Source organism: Tursiops truncatus, chromosome X (assembly GCF_011762595.2).
Source record: "Tursiops truncatus isolate mTurTru1 chromosome X, mTurTru1.mat.Y, whole genome shotgun sequence".
In the NCBI taxonomy this organism is placed as follows: Eukaryota; Metazoa; Chordata; class Mammalia; order Artiodactyla; family Delphinidae; genus Tursiops; species Tursiops truncatus.
Window position 1 is genome coordinate 19,742,820 of NC_047055.1, and position 19,349 is coordinate 19,762,168.

Here is a 19,349-nt window from a genome sequence, read left to right on the forward strand (position 1 = left end):
GATATTGAGTGGCCTCCTGGTCAAGCCTCTGTGGATCAGGGGGACTGGTTGGAGTAAACCCACAATCCCTGCAAGGGGAGAAATCCTGGAGCTTGGAACCAGCTGGAAAGACAGTATAGTATCATAGAAAGAGCCTAGACTTGAAGTAAGACAAATTTCCCTTCACCACTTACTACCTTGGACAGGTCAGCACCCATATTCTTATCAGTAAAATGGAAGGTATTATCCCTACCTCACAGGGTTGAAGGAAAATTAAATGAGCTAGTGAAAAAATATAAAGTGTTTTAGCACAGGGTCTGGTGTCCACTAGGCATTGAAATGTTCGTAGTTATTTCTCCAGGTCCTGTCTCTGTTGAACACTCAAGGGTACAGGTCTGGAAAGTAAAAGGGGGCTGTAGAGGGGAGATACTGGCCATCATGGATCGTTGCAGAGCTTTACTGAGGCTGAATGAGGAGCCTGCGTCTCTTGAAGCCCCCCGCTCCTCACCACCCTCACAGCAACAAGAGTGTCACCGTTCTCTGGCCTCCTGAGTCCCCTTCCTCAGTGTGCACTCTGGGAACAGCCCATTCCCAGGTCCTCTTGCTCAGTCTGTGGGAGGCCTGGGCGCCACCACGCCACCCTGCTGCTGCCAGCAGGAAGTTCTGGGGCTGGGAGACTGGATGGAGCCCAGAGCTTCTCAGGATTCCTGGGGCCACAGTGGGGAACCCCCTGACTTCTTGGCTGTCCCCAGGTGCCTGAGCGAGAGCAATGTCATCCTACAGGAAGGGACGGGATTGGGCAGGTGAGCTGCAGAAGATACAGGCAGGTAAGATTGGTGAGTGCCTGCTTTGAGCAGCAAAACTACCAGAGCCTTGGCGGTACTAATTACCACAAGATAATTGTCTGGGGGCAGTTTTCAAGTCTGGATTTTAAGGTGGGGACCAGCCAGCGTGGAAGGGACAGCCCTGAGGCCCACACACCCAGGAAGGCTGCCTATTCCTCTCAGAGGAGCTAAGAAAACTGGAGGCTTTTCCCTCTTGCCAGTCAGTAAACCTGCTGAATCTTCCCAAAGGTTACTGAATCTAGATGATGCTAAGACCTTCCACTGGCTTCCCACTGCACTTAAATAAACCAACATTCTCCTCCCTGCTTGCTCAGCCCCACCAGCCCCCTTTCTGTTCCTCAAATGCACCAACCTTACCCCTGCCTCAGGGCCTTGGTATCTGCTGTTTCCTCTGCTTGGGGTTCTTTTCCCTCACAGCTGGTTGCTTTCTTTCATTTAGGTTTCAGCTCAGATGTTCTCTCTTCAAAGATGCCTCTTGTGACCTCTCTATCTAATATGTTGCCCTCCCCCCACCTCCCTCACTTTCTGTCCATTTACCCCATTTTATGGCCCTTAGAGTCCTTATCACTCTCTCAAACGATCTCATTTATATATCTCATTTCTTGTTTAGTGTCTGTCTCCTTTATGAGAGTAGGATTTTATTTTGTTCACCTATGTATCCCCGGGGCCTAGAACAATGGCACACAGTAGGTGCTCAGTAAACGTTTGTTGAATGCCTGAAAGGTGTCAGAGGCAATCCTGGTCAGTGAACTTGGAATGTTGTCATCTTGATCCTGTTAAAGCAGAAAGGAGCGTGACCAAGACGGGCCGGGACCCGGACTAAAATGCATCCATTAGGATGGACAAGTGCCCCCGCAGCCACTGAGAGGTGGCCCGGCCCTGCAGCCAGGTCACAAGAGCCAAAAGATGCCACAACAGTAATCCGTATCCTGGGCAAGAAGTCGGCATCTGAAGTCTGAGACAAGGTCCTGGGGTATTCCATCGGGGAGAAGCACAGCAACAGGGGCTTCAGCGGGCAGTTCACCAATAGACAACAGGACCCCAGCCCCTCGGGTGAGAGTCGGGGGCAGGACGTTGGGTGGGGACAACCGGTCAGCAAACACAGCCTTAATGGGGGTACTAGGAAGACTCCAAAAGCCAGGATCCAGGCAGAAACAAAGTGATGAGAACCAGACTGGCGGCTGGGCCGAGGCTGAGACCAGACGGGAGTGGGGTTGGGTGGGGAAGTAGTCAGTGAGGGACGCAGAAGCAGACAGGCTGTTTGGGTGGGATGCACATCTGTTACCCTTTGCTGTCAGGCGCAGGGCCAGAGCTGCGTTTGCCTATCAGAGGACAGTGCTCAGGGGCTATCTGTCTGGGACCCCCTCCCCTCCTCTTGGGCTTCCAACAAGAGGGCTGCCTTTAGGAGCACCCCCAAGCAAAGAAATCTACCTGGGGCTGTTGTACGATAGATACGCCTTCAGAGCCACTTTTAATTTCTTTAACCATTGGACAAGGAGCCTTCACATCCATAGGGCCAGATGTACAAGAAATACCTACAGGACTTCTGCGGGAGAGCCACCAGAAGTTCCCACTGGCTCAGAAAGCAATAAACTGTCCTGCCTGAGGTGTGGGCTGCTCAGCTGTCAGTGGGCCAGACTCCTAGCTGTGCTCTTGCTCAAGCCCCAGGGTCATTCCTGCCTCCCTACTTTTGCCCACTCCCCTCCTCTTTACCAATCCAAATATTACACTTTATTCAACAACCAAAATAAGTTCAATGACGTTTTTGGTGACTCCTCCCTGATGTTGAGTATATGATGCTCTCAATTTCCATAGCACAGTCTTGCACTTGGTAATATTCTTGTCTAATTTTTGTTCCCAAGTAGTTTCAGTGTGTACATTGTTCTCACAACTAAATCAGAGGGTCTTGGAACGTAGGGGATGAATCCTCCTGTTACATTTCTTCCAACAAAGATCTGGGGGCATCATACACCTATGTTAGCTTGAACCCTGCCCTCTTCAAGAAAGGGCAGGGGGAAAGAAATACTTCTGGTATCAAGGGCTGCTTGGTGAAAAATGGGGAAGCAGGAGCTAACAGCATTGGAAGGAACTGGGCCTGTTGGGCAACCTATATTTTTATGTTTAAATTTTGGGAAATAAGAAGAGAGCAGCCTACTCTCGACATCCAAGGACCCTAGGAAATAATGATGAGTCAATGTCTCCTTTCAAAACTTCTCTATCCCTCTGCCTGCACTGGCTCTCTAGAACCACATATCTGTCCTGTATTCCACCCCCTCCAGGTGTTTCTGCCCACTGATGACATCATGTGAGAGAATGAATTAGTCCTGAAGAAGTGACTCAAAGGATGAGCATTTCAGGCAGCGTAGAAGGCTGGTAGGGAGTGTGCCTCTCTAGCAGGGCGAGCTGCCTCTTCTACTCATCACAATCAGAAATGTCTTCTTGGAGGAAAGCAAGACATGAAGGCATATGATAATCTATACAAATTTTATTTTAATATCAATTTGTATGGAAACAAGCAGGTGTCAGTGTTACACAGGCACGGAAAAAAGGGAAAGAAAAAAACCTCCAGTGATAATTGCTCTTGTATTTACACCATTTGGTTTCAACAGGGACAGGAAGTTTTACTGTTAGCTTCCTGTGGGAACTCCAGTTTCTGCACCTTCCCCTGCTGCCTCTCAGCATCACGATAGAGCAGGGATTTCTGAGCCTTCAATCGGCAAGCCAGGCACATGAAAATTGACTCCACGTTCTGGCTCTCTTTGGGGTCCTTGGCCGATGTCTCAAATAAGAGCATGTTATGGGCATCGGCAAATTTCAGGGCTAAGTTGGAGGGCACCTGGATCTGTTCCCTCAAGTCACACTTGTTGCCCACAAGCACTTTCGGGACTAGTGGAGGCACGGCATGCCCATTGCATTCTTGGATCCACATTTTGAGGTTGGTGAAGGATGTCATCTTGGTGACGTCATAGACAAAGACCACGGCATGCACATTGCGGTAGTAATGCTCGACCATGCTTTTTCGGAAGCGTTCCTGACCGGCGGTGTCCCACACCTGAACCTGGAAGATACAAAGACCCGTATTTGGAGTCAGAAAGCGAAACATGAACAGATAGGAGAAAACATGGTTCTGTGACATTATAAAAATGAGGTGACAAGCCCTGACACAGGAAGTGGTTCTTTGACAAATTGGCAGAATGGACTTATCAACATATAGAGAGAAGTTTCTTTCAGGGTTTATTAAGTCTTTCTTAAGGTTTTTAGTTGAAAAACTGGAATGTAAATTGGTCAACTTTCCTGGAGGGCAATGTGGCAATATTGTCAAAAACCTTAAAAATGTACAAAACTCTTAGAGCCTAGAATCCCACTTCCAGAAATCTATACAAAAGAAATAGCAGATAACGTAAATAAGTACTTGGGATATAATATACAGCATGATGACCATAGTTACCACTGCTGTATAATATATATGAAAGTTGTTAAGAGAATAAATCGTAAGAATTCTCATCACAAGGAAAAACTTTTTCTTTTTTTTGCTTTTTCTTTTTATTGTATCTGTACGATATGATGCGTGCTCACTAAACTTACTGTGGTAATTATTTCACAATATAGGTAACTCAAACCATTATGCTGCACACCTTAACCTTATACAGTGATGTGCGTCAATTATATCTCAATAAAACGGGGGGGGGGAGCAAAAAAAGAAAAGAAAGAGATATGTGGTCAAAATTCTGCGCAAAGATCTTAATCACTTAAAAAAAAAAAAACAGGACTTCCCTGGTGGCGCAGTGGTTGAGAGTCCACCTGCCGGTGCAGGGGACACGGGTTCGTGCCCCGGTCCGGGAAGATCCCACATGCCGTGGAGCGGCTGGGCCCGTGAGCCATGGCCGCTGAGCCTGCGCATCCGGAGCCTGTGTTCCGCAACGGGAGAGGCCACAACAGTGAGAGCCCCGGATACCGCAAAAAAAACAGGAAACAACCTCCTAGGAGAGGAGCAGCTAAAATGTATGTATTGGGTTGGCAAAAAATTTCGTTTGGGGTTTTCCATACGATGTTATGAAAAACCTGAATGAACTTTTTGGCCAACCCAATATATATCTATACAATGGGCTATTATGCAGCCATTAAAATAACCTCTTCATAGAATAAATGGTGTAGAAAATGCTCATAAAATATAAGTAAGTGAAAAAAGTAGGAAACAAAATTTTTCATATGCTATGGTCCCAATTTTTTTTTTAAAAATTAAACATAGACAAATGCATAGGAAAGACTGGAAGTGTATATGCGAGGACATTAATGGTTATTTATGAACAGTGGAACTTAGGTGATATTTACTTTCTTCTTTTTTTTTTTTGTATTTTCCAAATTTTCTACTTCATGCATACATCACTTTGTTTTTTTTTTTTGTTTTGTTTGGTTTTTTTTTTTCATGACTTTTTAAAGCAAACAAAGTTAGTGTTAAAATCTCACCATGGGGCTTCCCTGGTGGCGCAGTGATTGAGAGTCCGCCTGCCGATGCAGGGGACATGGGTTCGTGCCCCGGTCCGGGAGGATCCCACATGCCGCGGAGCGGCTGGGCCCGTGAGCCATGGCCGCTGAGCCTGCGCGTCCGGAGCCTGTGCTCCGCAACGGGAGAGGCCACAGCAGTGAGAGGCCCGCGTACCAAAAAAAAAAAAAAAAAATCTCACCATGTGGCTCAATTGATTTTAAGTTCACTTCTTTGTTATGTAAAAGGTAATTTAGCTCACTGGATTTTTCTTCTGCATCTCAGCTTTTGGGATAATGAATAACATATGTAAAGATACAACTCCCAGGGGATACTCTGGAGTCTAAACACATTCAGCCCAATCTATTTCCTGTTATACATCCAAAGTCTTGGACAAGAGAAATCATGCTGAGAACGACGGCCCCAAGGCCTTATACAATTCTCAGTTATGAAAGAAAATGCGATTATGGTCACTAATTGACTACTATGGTTCTTAAAGCGAAGTATAGCCTTTATTTGGAGTTAGCAGTCAGTAAGTATAATCTAGTAAATATAATTGAATCTCTTTGCCGAATGAAGATCTTACAGGGCCCCAGAGTCATCATTGTGAACATCAGTTTTCATTGTCCAGGCTTCCCTTCATCTCCTCAATGGAGATGGCCGCCATGTTCCTTTGGCACGACATTCGAATTCATCTCCTTCTCCTATTTAGATTTCCATGTCTCTTGGTCAGACTCTCCTCTCCTCACTCCCGGATTACAGCAAAGTCTTTTGGACTCTAGATGTCTCCACTCCAGTGCCTCTTGCATACTGCTTTCAAACTAGCCTTCCTAAATCCCTGCTTGTATCAGCACGTTATTCTCCGCTTCAGCCAATTCCGATAGCCCTCTACTGCATGTGGCATCAAAATGGAAACATTTGTCTGCCATAATCAGACCCCACCCAACCTGGTTTCCAACTACTCAGCTGCACCTGCTTCATTCTCTCCTCTGTCCCTTTGGTCCTGCTAGTCCAGCTTCCCCTGCAGAAGTGGTTGCCCCCTCATTGCTCTATCCAAATCTCACCCATTCTTCCAGGCTCGGCTCACACTGCACCTTCTTCCTAAAACCTTCTCCAACTTTTCTTCAATTCTCTTTCCTTAGGCATTCCTATCGCACTTTGAGTCTGCACCACACCATTTAGAATATATTTATTTGTCCTCTAGTCGTTTCATCAGTGTTCTTGGCATCCCTCCAGCTAGACTGTAAGCAGTCTTTTTCTGCATCAGATCACTCGTCATCATGCTTGTCATCAATATCGTCGTTGTGATCAAAAAGCAGTATTGGCCTGAGCCAGCAAAACTACTGTCTGGCATCCTAGGTATCTGCCAAGGTGATTTCGGAGACAACATTCGACTTTGGTTACCCAGAAAAACATAAGTCCTCAAAGGCTGATTTGCTTCGGCAAGCAGAGACAGAAGAGATTTTCATTTCTTCCACCTCTCTGGTGCTCTGAGCAGGAAGAAAGAGGAGAGCAGGCCAGGAAAGGAATGGAGGTCAGTGGGAAGAGGGCAGGTATACTGCGAGAATATCATTACCACTTGGCTCCCACCCCCACCCTCCGGTAGTCTAGTTGTAACTCTTGCCTCTGAGTAAGGCTGAATGCCTACCAGCCCTCAGGCATGCGGCAGATGCTTTAACACCATGAGCTCAGGGCTCTAAAAATACCTGCCACTAGCAGGAACGTGGGTGGGAGTGTATGAGGTGTTTGGGGCTGAGTAGTTTGGCTGTTTGGCTTTTCTATGGCTTCAGAATTGTGCACGCCACCCCAGCTGCCAGAACTGCAGGGAGGGCCCTCTCTGCTGGAGACCTCCTTTGCCTTTCCAGTGCCTGGGGAGCCTTGGAGCTTTTATTCAGAGGCTCGGAATTTCAACTACTGCTCTCATTCCAGTTCTTTAGAAACCCCACCCCAAGTTCTTTGCACCCCTGTCTGTGGTGAGAGGGGAGCCAGGAAGCAGGCTGCTCACAGCAGAGAATCAGAAGAGCCAATGCTGTGGCCTCAAGAGCCATCAAAAAGGGACAGCACGGCAGTCAGGCTCGCTGGAACATGACTGACTTCATTTTGTTTCTGGGTTTAGTGTCCCTGTCCTTCTCAGCATCCTCATAAGCCCCTGGCCTCTGTCGGACAATGAAAGCATCTCCTCTCCCTTTGGCAGCTGGCACTCCCTCACCCAGTCCTCCCTTCCTGTGGGCACTGCACCTGACGCCTGCCCCTTAGCCACACACATGCCCCCAGGATCCTCTTTTCTCTCCAAGGGCCAGTGGGGTATAGTGGAGTCAAACCAACTAGGGTGCAAATCTCAACCCAATCATGTCCCACTAGTTAGGTGTCCTCAGTCAAGTTACTTTATCTTCAGTGTCCTCCTCTGGAAACTAAGGATAAACACAGCAATCTGGTAGGGATGCTGTGAGGATTAGCATTCCTTGTAAGTACAGGACACAGTGCCTAATACACTCCCCCTTCGCCCCTGGCCTGAGACTGCCACCATCAGGTCTGGCCAGACAGCTAATTGGGCTGGCGCTGTTGGAAACGCAGCAGTAGATGTGGAATTGGGAAAGCCGGGTTCTAGCCCCTCAGCTTTCTAGCTGAGTCAATGACCAGCCAAATGAAATAACATGCGAGGAAGAGCTTTTGCACAATATAAAGTGCTCTGCAAATATTAGCTGTTGCCATTGTCTCAGAGGGCCCATGAGCCGTGTCCTGGTAGCACTGCTCCTTGGATCCGTTGGTTCTTGTCCTGGAAAGCGTAGAAAGCTTGGCTTCTTTTCTTGGCTGCGCCACACAGCATATGGGATCCTACTGCCCCGACCAGGGATTGAACCTGTGTCCCCTGCATTGGAAGCGCGGAGTCTCAACCACTGGCCCGCCAGGGAAGTCCAAGCTTGGCTTCTTGAGGATGAGATCGAGCCAAGGCAAATGCAGTCAGTGGGGAGGGGGAAGAGAGAGGAAGGCCAGCAACAAGCCATGGGTGGCTGGGGGCAGGCCCAAAGTGACAGGGACTCTGGAGAGTCAAGGGGCACAGGGTGGGGAGCTGCCAAAGGTAAATCTAGCCTTGTAAACCATTTTCCTGGGGCTACCGCTGCCTGAGCAAGCTTCGGCAAGTTCCTCACCCCTGCACGTGCTCTTAGCTGACATGGGTATTTCTTATCCCTAGGGAACATATCTGGCGTCTTTCTACAGATGAGGCATGAATGTCCTTTTGTTGGAGGCTGGTGGAGGGGGGGTAGAAGTGGAAAGAGAGAGAAAATACATCTGTAACCTTTGGAGGATGCCCGAGTGGATGACGGGAAAAGTTTAAGATAAATCTTTCTTCAGCTAGCTGGCTGCCCCATCTGCGTCTAAGATATACCACGTTCACACACCAGGCTGACACAGAGAATGGCAAAGGATGACAACAAAGAGAAACTCACCCACAGCAAGAGAGGCAGCAAGGGAGACAGAGAAACGACAAAACTGCTGGATAATTAACCATTCAGCTAACTGGCAGAAGATGGAAGCTCAGAAGCCCTAAGGAAGACATGACGTCATTCTGACTGCGGGCAGCTTCCGAGGGAACGCTTAGCTCAGCCACTCGGTAATGTAGCACACGAAGGTGTTTTTCCAAGTGATCAGTGGAGGAAGAGAAATCCACGATCCTGAACAGCACCTGCCCACAGCCTCGGCCGTCCTGCAGCGAGCGTGCCTGTTCTGGAGTGCTGGGGCAGAGGGTTGCCCAGGCTATAGGAGGAACCCAACTGGATAGCAGGGGGTGCTTGCATGAAAATTTACAAGGAATGGCTCAAAAATTAGAACTAAGCCTCCCCTCTACTACCTGCCCACCCCCAAACACACGCCCCAGTCGGCATTTTCCAATGCTTTTAGACTGAGTCAGGTGCAATATGATTTAGCTAAACCTGTAAGGTGACAGACACTTAATGGTCATTAAGGGAAGCTCCACCCTGCCTTTGGGGATTGGGGGAGGCCTCCATCCTTCCTAGGCTGATGTCAGGGAGGACTGTCAGCTTTCCCATATGATGTCTCACCGTGTCCCTGTCACAGGTAACTTTGTGGGTTGGATGGACGATGGGGCTGGCCCAGAGTGGGGATTTACATGCTCTTCTAAGCCAGGCAGCATGGTGTGTGGAAAGAGCAGCAAAAAGGGAATTAGGAGACCTGAGTTGTAGGCCGGGCCCTGGGTGATCTTAAGCAAACACGTTCCCTCTCTGAGCCTCAGTTTCCTCTCTGTAAGACAAGGAAGTTGGATTAGAGATGCCCTAAGGTCTCTTCCATCTCTGAACATCCTCTGATTCTCATACCCAAGGTGAGACAGTCAAGGTGCAAAAAGTAAAACCCAGGTACTTGGCTTGACGTCTGGGGTGCAGCCAAAGGTGACATCTTGAAGGCTCCTGGGTTCTGGGGCTGAAACCCTGGACCCCTGGCTAGAAGAGACCATAAGGCTGGTTGCCCGGCATGCCACCTCCCCCTGAACACAATGCCCCCCAGCCAGATACTGCCCCGCTAGAGGAGAGAGCAGTAGGAAAGAGCATGAGCTCGGAATCTAGGTTGAAATCCTGGCCCTGTCACGGGGAAGGCAGGATAGTGAGATGGCAAAGTGCTTGGGCTCAAGAGTCAAAGACTGAAGCTCAGATCCACGTGCCTTGGGGCAAATTATTTAATCTCTCTAACTTTGGTCTCCTTATCTCTAAAACAAGAATGGTAATAATAGTCCTAATTTCATAGGGTTGCTGAGAAGACCAAATAAGATAGTGCATGGGAAGCGCCTAGCCTGTGCTCTTTGTTTCTTCAATAAATAGAACTTGTTGTTGTTATTATGATTATTGTAGGCTTTTCTTGATGTTCTTGTGAACCAGGAAATACTGGATTATAAATCTTGTGAGGGCATGGGGGACACATTGATTGGAGACACCAAATGGGGCTTCAAGGCCCTAGGGATGGCCCTGGTAATTAAGACAGTAGCCCCAAATACGCTAAATTAGTCGTCCCCCTGCAGGGGTTGACAGTATGTGCTACCCTGGGACACAGGGGGGCAGCCCCGGAGAGGCCACACCCTACTCTTGAACTGAGAGAAGAGCTTGCTGAGACCTCTCTGCCACTCTCCTGTGAGCACTGGCATTTTAGAGCCTGACAGCCTTCTCTTGCTGGCTGTGGTCTAGGGCCACCTCAGCCTGGGGACTTTTCTCTCTTCCCCAAAGGCAGTCACCTCCTAGTGTGATTTTGGTACCTGTTCCTTGAGAAACTTCAGGCCAGCCGGAGTATGGGGCAAAATCATCTCCTATGGAGCTCATTTGCTAGCTGCCATTCTCTGCCATCTCCCCAAGGACATGCTGGTCTCGCCTGCTGGCTTGGGCCCTGAGCTTGCAGCAGCTTTGCCAGAGGCAGGGTCCCCATCCCGCTGCTCCCACACCCCACCCTGAGCTCCTTCAGAATCTGCACTCAGAGGGCTCCTCCACGAGCAGTGTCACAAGGTTTTGCCCTCTTGAAAATATCATCTTCCCAAAAAAGCCTGTGTTAAGCACTTATCTGCACGTGGTGCTGTGCTGGGCTCTGTTTCTAGTGAGTCACATTGTCACAGGCTCTGCCCTCTGGGAAAAAGTCCGGAATCTTTGGCAGAGACTGTAAAATCCAGTTTGATCAAGTACTGGGTGTTAGAAGGGAAGGAATCTTTGCAAAATTTCCCCAAGGCCATTGGGTAGTGACCCTCTTCCACTCGTTTTCACCTCCCACTTTCTGGCTTCCTCCTCTCCTCTCCCCCTGTTCTCCTTCCCTAGACTCCCAAACGCTTCCTTTTCCTCCATCTAAATTTCAAGGGGACTTATTTCCCCCTCTCTTAAATCCAGAGTACTTGTTGGCTCAATGTGACACGATTTTAAACAAGCGATAGCATTAAATTCAAAAGGTTTTGAGGGTTTAAGAGCACATCCATAAGTACATTTCTAGTTGGGATTTTAAAAGGCATGTTTTAGAAATGCCAGAGTCTTACAATGTTACATTAAAGAAGTCCTAGCCAAGCAGATATTGACATAAGAGCCCTAGGAAAGGATGGAGACAGAGACCTACTTTGACTTTTAAAAGCAAATGTAGCAATTCCCTCCAAAATGCGAGGGGCAAAAAAGATCATTATTTCCAAACAGTGCCCTGTCTTCCTGATCCTGGGTCTCAGTTGTTTTCAAGAGCCTCCCTTACCAATACTGAGCTGCCCATCTTCCTGACATCTAGTGCCTTGGCCTGGTCTCTGAAGCCATTTTAAAACACATTCATTTTAATAATGAAGGAGTCAGGAACCTTGTACAGTTTAGAGCATTTCATCATTCTCCTCAGTTACTCAGTCCTTCTCTCCACATCACTCAGAAGAGAGGCCCTGTGGTCACTGGGGCTGTTTACCCAGCAGGAGGGAGGGTTGCCTTCACCCGACAGTGTCCGAACATAGGCTCAAGAAAAGGCCAGCTGTGGGACTTCCCTGGTGGCACAGTGGTTAAGAGTTCGCCTGCCAATGCAGGGTACATGAGTTCGAGCCCTGGTCTGGGAGGATCCCACGTGCTGCAGAGCAACTAAGCCAAATGCGCCACAACTGCTGAGCCTGTGCTCTAGAGGCCGCGAGCCACAACTACTGAGCCCACGTGCCACAACTACTGAAGCCCACGCACCTAGAGCTGGTGCTCCACAACAAGAGAGGCCACCACAACGAGAAGCCTGTGCACTGGAGGAAGAGTAGCCCCCGCTCACCACAACTAGAGAAAGCCCGCATGCAGCAACGAAGCCTCAACTCAGCCAAAAATTAATTAATTAAAAGACAAAAAGAATTAAGAAAAGGCCAGCTGTGGGTCTAAAGAAGTTGGTCTTTAGTGCCCAGTGCCTTCTGAGGTGGCTTTCCTGCCCATAACCCTGCCCCCTCTGCTCCTCTGACACATGAAGCTGCCCTTGCCATGTCCTCCCTCCCTCCATCCTCGGCACATTGAAATATTACTGTCCTATCGAGTTTCTACCTTTTCTGAACCAAAAGTGAGCACAAATGGTCAGACAAGAATATCTGTACTTAGCCTACTTGACAAACTAAAGAGAGGGGGGCACCAAGACACTTCCCTTAGCCCTCAGATAAGTTGCTCTGCATTTTTACAAAGGCCTGCTGAAGACAATACCCACAGAATGAGTAATGGGCATTAGGTACCCAGACAAATAAAGAAGATATCATTTAAGGGGTACTTTCCAAAAGAACTAGTTTAATCTATTATGAAGTGTTGGCAGGTAACCCTGTCTCAATTTCTTTAAAAGGGCTCATGGCTTTGTGCCAGAAGCACCCCACACCACTCCTATTCCAAATCAGCCTTAAACTTAATTATAACTTGTAATTTAAAATAAAGCAGCTTTCATTCTCTATGGAGTTCCATCTCCCCCCACCCCAGCAAGGCCTGGGGGCTTAGCCAAAGCAGGTTTTTGCAACCTACTGGCACCCACGAGGTAGAAGGGACCTCAAGATGTGTAAAGCGCTTTGGGATCCATCCCACAGACCAGGACGGAGATCCCTCATACCGCCCTCTGCCCACAGGTGCCGCTGCTCCCGGCTCAGGGTCAAGGATAGGATCAAACAGGCTTTTCCTAGTGGGAGCTGTCAGGCAGGGGCAAAGGGCATGAATGCAGCCACTCCCGCCTGCCCTCAGAAAACGGGTGAGGTGGGTACTGGGCCACTGAGAGAGGCGAAGGGGATAAGGACGTGCCGAGGGTCTTGGGCTCAGCAAGCGGCGACACAGCCACGCGCTGGACATTTACAACCACTAGAGCAACGCCTCTGGCAAGGCCCCCTCCCAGATCCCTCCCTTCCCGGACCTGACCGTCTGGATCACCTTGATCTTCTCGCCCTCGATTTCCACGGTCTTCTCCCTGAAGTCCACGCCGATGGTGGCCTCAGTCTTGTCCGGGAAGGTCCCCCCGCAGAAGCGGAAGGTCAGGCAGGTCTTGCCCACATTGGAGTCCCCAATCACGATGATTTTGAAGATGCGAATCTGCACGTACTGGTCCAGCGACGAGTCCAGCTCCAGGGACGCCAGGCCAGCGGCCGAGGCGGGCTGCAAGTTCCCATGGCCCAGGATGGGCTGCGCCATCTCCCCCGGACCGGACCCGGGCCCCAACCCCCCTCGAGGGCTACACACAAAGAAAACGGCCACGTTAGTGCGCTCGAGGCGAGCGAGCTTTGTGCGTGTGTATATGTGTGTGTGTGTGTGTGTGTGTGTGCGTGTCTGTATCCGCGCGTGTGTGCGTGCGCCAGCAACGTGTGCGCGCGCGCGCGTGAAGGGGGTGCCTCTCACCCCAGGCCCCCCCTCCTCCAGCGCACCCTCCTAGCAGCTCTGAGACAGCGACACAAAAGCCAGGGAGGGGAGGAGAGATGGAGGAGAGTGGGCAAGCGTTCTCCTTGCGCCTGTGCGCTGGGACGGGACGCTCGGGCGTGCGATCCTACCGCGCTCCCCAGGCCGCTGCGGCCGCCACCGCACCTTTGCCTAGACCCTCCCCTGCCTGGACTCCAGGGACACACCGGAGGGAGGAAGCCTAGGGAGGAAAGGGTGGGTGGGGAGGGCCGCACACACCACCCCAGGATGGTCTTCCTTTCTCCTTGCCCCCATTTATTTTATAGGTTTCGGGCTCCCCACCCCCACTTTCTCGGAGCGCACGAGGTCAGCGGGCACAGCTGGGGAGGACAAAGAGAGCTGCACCCTCAGGCATCTCTGGAGCACCTCGGCCTCGGAGCGACACTACTCGGCGGGGGTGGAGGGTGGGGCGGAGATACCTCCTTCACCAAGCGGCCGGCAGCTGCGCCGCGCCTCCGCAGCCCCCTCCCAAGCCTTAGGATAAAGCGACGCTCTGTCTTATTGAGAAAGCAGGTGCGCTCGCGCGCCCCAAGGAGCCGGGGAGGGCGCTGCCAAGACACGCTGTGGGTTATGGGGGACCGCGCAGCTGCGAGAGGTAGGCAGGGGCACGGGTGTCCGTGTGTAGGGGGAGTTAGTGTTTCTGTCACAGACTTGTCAGATGTAGGGGGGCGCGTGCCAGGCGCCAACCTTCCCTTATCACACCACGAGCACCCATCCTCTGAATGTTCAGGAGAGTGGCTCCCATTGGCTGCTGCAGTCGGTTGTGTTTGTCTAGCCAATGGGGAAGGCCCGCCACGGGAGAGGGCCGAACATGGGGTAGAAGAAGGGGGAAGCTGGTGGTGGCAGCTTCAGCAAAAGGGGACTTTGTTTCCGGGGCTAACCATTACAGGTCCAGGTGGAGGGATCGTGGGACATAGCATAAACCTCACAGTGTGTTGCATTCCTGAGCCCTCCATATAATCATAAATCCTTCCAGAATGGTGGAGTTTCAAAAGGAATTATAAACCCCTAGGAGCGTTCACCCCTCTGCAACTGAATGTAGAACAAAGTGGTTGGGTCTAATTTGCCAGAAGCCTAGGTTATGCTTGGAAGATGATAAATGAACAGAACTTTCTTACAGTGTTGGGGGCAGCTTCCCAAGGCTTAATAAGCATCACACATCTTGGTCAAGACCAGTATTCCCTCTGCCGAAAGTGATTTGCAGGTTCAGAATCTGTTTGAAATCAACTCTGCTGAGGTACAATTTACATATAATAAAATGTGCCCGTTTATGTTTGCTTTTAAGACTTTATCCCTCCTCCCACATATTTCATAAGTTAAGGTAATATTGACACATACCAATAGCACCGACGTATGCGTTATTTGCTAACGCCATCAAGGTCAGGGATTCCAGCAGCACACGTGAGTTACCATCTTATTTGTGTGTGAGGCTGAGCTGCAGAAGAGACAAGTATGACGAAATCCATTCCCACTATGAGGAAAACAATTCAGTGCATCGGTGATAGATCTGTAAGCAAATCGGAATGTGACTGCTCAGCCAAGTCCAAGTTACTCAAAATGGCTGGGAAAATGGGGTCTTCTAGTTAGGAAGCTTTTTAAGCTGAGTTAGCAGATATATATACAGCTAACTCTTTTAGCATATATGTGGGTCACCCATTTCTAAAACCCTAGATTATACGATTCAGTATTAAAACTCGAGAAGGATTTAATCTTAGTTGGCTAATCGAAGGTCATCATTATGAATACCAATTATCATTGTCCAGTGTGAATAGTAATCCTCATTGTACAGTATTTTGTTTCTGATTGGTTGATGTCTAGATAATAGTTTGCCAAATCATTCTCCTCTGAATTGGAAGCTAATGCTCCTGGTGATCATTATCTAGAGAAGAGTAGCTATTTTTTAAAAAAGGTAACTATTAATTAGGCATATCCAGTAGGTAAGAGTGAAAAGAAGGGCTTCCCTGGTGGTGCAGTGGTTAAGAATCCGCCTGCCAATGCAGGGGACACAGGTTTGAGCCCTAGGCCGGGAAGATCCCACATGCCGCAGAGCAACTAAGCCTGTGCGCCACAACTACCGAGCCTGTGCTCTAGAGCCCGCAAGCCACAACTACTGAGCCCGCGTGGTACAACTACTGAAGCCCGCGCGCCTAGAGCCCGTGCTCCACAACAAGAGAAGCCACCGCAATGAGAAGCCCACGCACAGCAATGAAGAATAGCCCCTGCTCGCTGCAACTAGAGAAAGCCCGTGTGCAGCAACGAAGACCCAACACAGCCAAAAAAAAAAAAAAAAAAGAGTGAAAAGAAGCTTTGCTAATTCATAGCCATAATTAATGCTAACTTTCTGGGAGATATAAAAAGATATTACATCCACGTAAGATTATTTAGACATATGCTCCCAGCAAAAACTTGTCACTGAGTCTGAGAGTTCACATTATATTTGTAAGGTAGAAACACTGATTTCTGGAAATGTGGTATATCAAAATGGGCCCCATGCCCTAATAAAATACTCTGTGGAGTGAGATTTGGGGGAAATTTCACTTATATTTTTGGAGTTATTCAATATGTGTAAGTTGCTTTTGCCACCCAAAATGATAAAATATAATTTTTTATTAAGAGGACAAGAAAACTTCATTGTACCTATTGCAAAAATAAATGTGCTGTACAATGTCTTTTTTGTATGTTAATTGTGCATCATTAAATGACTGTCTTTCAAATACACCCAGTTGTTTTCATAGGTATCTGATCGTCATGATTTTGATAGTGTTTTCCAAAGCTTCTTTCACCAACAGATATGATTAACTTTGTATTTAATCAATCCATGTTTATTATTGGCTTTTAGAAATAGCAATAAATTTCAATGTCTTCAAGACCTTTAAAATATGAAATAAGTAGAAATCATTTTTTACCTTATTGTGGAATTGATATTTTCAATATTTATCCCCCCAAAGAGTCCTAGCTTAAAAGGCAACTACTGGGACCTCCCTGGTGGTGCAGTGGTTAAGAATCCACCTGCCAATGCAAGGGACACAGGTTTGAGCCCTGGTCCAGGAAGATCCCACATGCCGCAAAGCAACTAAGCCCGTGTGCCACAACTACTGAGCCTGCGCTCTACAGCCTGCAAGCCACAATTACTGAGCCCACGTGCCACAACTACTGAAGCCCGCACACCTAGAGCCCATGCTCTGCAACAAGAGAGGCCACCACAATGAGAAGCCCACACACTGCAACAAAGAGTAGCCCCTGCTAGCCGCAACCAGAGAAAGCCCACGCGCAACAATGAAGACCCAATGCAGCCAAAAATAAAAATAAATAAAAAAATGTTTTTTTTTAAAAAAGGCAACTACTACCTGCACTTCTGAACACTAACCTATTCTTTTTTTTTTTTTTGCGGTACGCGGGCCTCTCACTGCCGTGGCCTCTCCCGTTGCGGAGCACAGGCTCCAGACGCGCAGGCTCAGCGGCCATGGCTCACGGGCCCAGCCGCTCCGTGGCATGTGGGATCTTCCCGGACCAGGGCACGAACCCGTGTCCCCTGCATCGGCAGGCGGACTCTCAACCACTGCGCCACCAGGGAAGCCCTAACCTATTCTTAATGAGTAAGGGAACCCTGGATCATGTTCACCCAATAAATACTGCTTCCTGGGTTAAACTTCCTAAAACAACTTTGTAATTTCATTCTTTATCCCTATTCCACTAAAGATAATATCTTCATCGCCTACAATATTAGGGCCAAACCCTTTTGCTTGTTCAAATCTGGCCCCACCATATTCACCCGTCCTTACTTACTTCCTAGTATGTACTCTCTACCATTGTCCCCTGAAAACGTGCTGGGTTTTGTTTTATACCTACAAGCAGCATGGTGCTTCCTCTAAGATACTTTACAAATATTAGGTCATTTAACCTTCATAACAACCCTATGAGATTGGTAAAAGAGGAAAGTGAGGCACAAGTTAAGTGACTTGCCCAAGTGGCAGAGCCAGGATTCAACCTGGGGCAGACCAGATGCAAAGTCAATGGTGCTTAACCACTGAAAATATTACCTTTGGTCCCAAAGTATTCACCATCTGAAATATCATTCCTTCTCCTCCACTATTTGAATTTTACTACTCATCCTTCAAGACACAGCTCAAGTAACACTTCTTACATGAAGTCCTTCCTTAGCTATTCCATCCTATATTTTCTCTTGCTCTTGCATTACATCAGATATTATTTATTATTTAAATGACCAGTAATATGTCATCTCCCCAACTAGACAGTGACCACTTCCTATACTTTTCATATCCCCCAGAGCTCCTTTAATAGCACAGTCCAAGTGGCAAGTGCTCAATAAATACCTGTTAAATGAACATGTAACTCAAAACTTTGAAATAGGCATATGTTATGTTTTGCATACAGCCAATAATTTATTTCCAATTTAGCTTACATTTGGTAGAGTCAAAACACCTAGTTACACTCAGCCCCTCACCGTACTCCTCCCACAACTCTTAAAATCCTGCTTAGGAATACTCTCACAGAAAGTCTGTGAAGCACGAACTCTTTTTGCCAGCATCCTGCTCTCAAGCACGGAAGCCATAATAGCAGGAGACTGTCCGCAGCCCTCGTACAGCATCTAGGACACAGAACTGCACAATATAAAAGCGATTTGGGAAAGAGAGCGCGGAATGACTACTAGTCCTGCAAACAGGGGCTGGGTGGGAAAGCGCCAGCAATTTGTAAAGACGGAAGTCCACTCCGAATCTGGGAAGCCAGATGCTCCGGCTGGACCTACGGAAATACTGGAAGTGGACTACAGCCAGAGAACCCGGAAAGCTTAGTACCTAGTAAATAGTGGCCTAAAACAGAAGAACAAACTGCGGTGCTGGGGCCACGCTTTGTGAGGTGTCGTTACAGGTTCCCGCCATCGACAGAGCGGCAGCACCGGCCACAACCGCCAGGCAAAGCGGCCCCACCGGTCCCTCCTTGGACAGCTTTTGAGCTCGCTTAGCGGAACGCGTTACCATCAACCCGCAGAAACTTGCAAGCAACTCAGCCTGCGGTCTTTCCAAGTGTTCGGACAGCTAGGCGCATGCGCACAGCTTCTCCCCGTGCGGACCAATCGCAATGCGGCGCTGAGCGTTACGCCTGCGCAGTAGGCCTCCAGTCGCGCTTCCCCTTCCCCTGCTCTAGAAGGCCGGCCTAGCTGTCCAATGCCCACCCGGAGCTGGGAGGAGGAGCCTACGTAGAGTGCGTGTGAAGGGAGCCGGGGGAACTGGCCAAGGCCCACGGTGTTTGACCTGTCGGTCCGTCCGTGCTTAAGAAGAAAGGAAAGGAGGAGGAGGTCCAGAGTAGCGGTTGCGGAAATGTACCGGTGTGGAGGCCTGGCGGCGGGTGCTTTGAAGCATAAGCTGGCGCCCTTGGTGCGGACAGTGTGCGTCCGAGGCCCGAGGCAGAGGAACCGGCTCCCAGGTGACTGACCCATCCCGGGCAAACCCCACCTTGAAGACCAAGTACCTGGGTTCTACAGGCTCCCTATGCCTCTCAGGCCTTCCCCACCCCACCCCACCCCCGCCCCTGGGGAAAAACTATAAACACACTCAACAGTCGCGTGAATTCCGAATTGGCGGGATTCAAACCGTAAGTTTCGCAAGCCGTGCCGGCCTGACCTTC

At 49.1% G+C, this 19,349-nt stretch overlaps 2 protein-coding genes across 5 annotated transcripts in view; one reads left to right on the forward strand and one right to left on the reverse strand.

Annotated features, from left to right (window-relative positions):
• Nucleotides 1-3,309: 3,309 nt before the first annotated feature.
• On the reverse strand, nt 3,310-18,871 carry RAB33A (RAB33A, member RAS oncogene family). Of its 4 annotated transcripts, none has more exons than XM_073799433.1 (4): nt 18,521-18,852; nt 15,042-15,138; nt 13,185-13,482; nt 3,310-3,882 (listed from the first exon to the last, which is right to left on the reverse strand). In XM_073799433.1, exons 3-4 carry the CDS (start codon nt 13,440-13,442, stop codon nt 3,427-3,429), a joined length of 714 nt encoding a protein of 237 aa, XP_073655534.1. In that variant the 5' UTR covers nt 13,443-13,482; nt 15,042-15,138; nt 18,521-18,852; the 3' UTR covers nt 3,310-3,426. The 4 variants fall into 4 exon arrangements, 3 of the variants coding, with proteins under 3 accessions (XP_073655534.1, XP_004324915.1, XP_073655535.1); XM_004324867.4 differs by having other exon boundaries at nt 15,042-15,210; XR_012329360.1 differs by lacking the exon at nt 13,185-13,482 and having other exon boundaries at nt 3,747-3,882; nt 15,042-15,210; nt 18,521-18,871.
• The window catches only part of AIFM1 (apoptosis inducing factor mitochondria associated 1), a 42,633-nt gene continuing 42,147 nt past the window's right edge, over nt 18,864-19,349 (forward strand). Inside the window, 1 exon segment of the mRNA XM_033849388.2 lies at nt 18,864-19,148. Within this exon segment, the coding sequence (XP_033705279.1) occupies nt 19,043-19,148 (106 nt within the window). The 5' untranslated portion in view covers nt 18,864-19,042.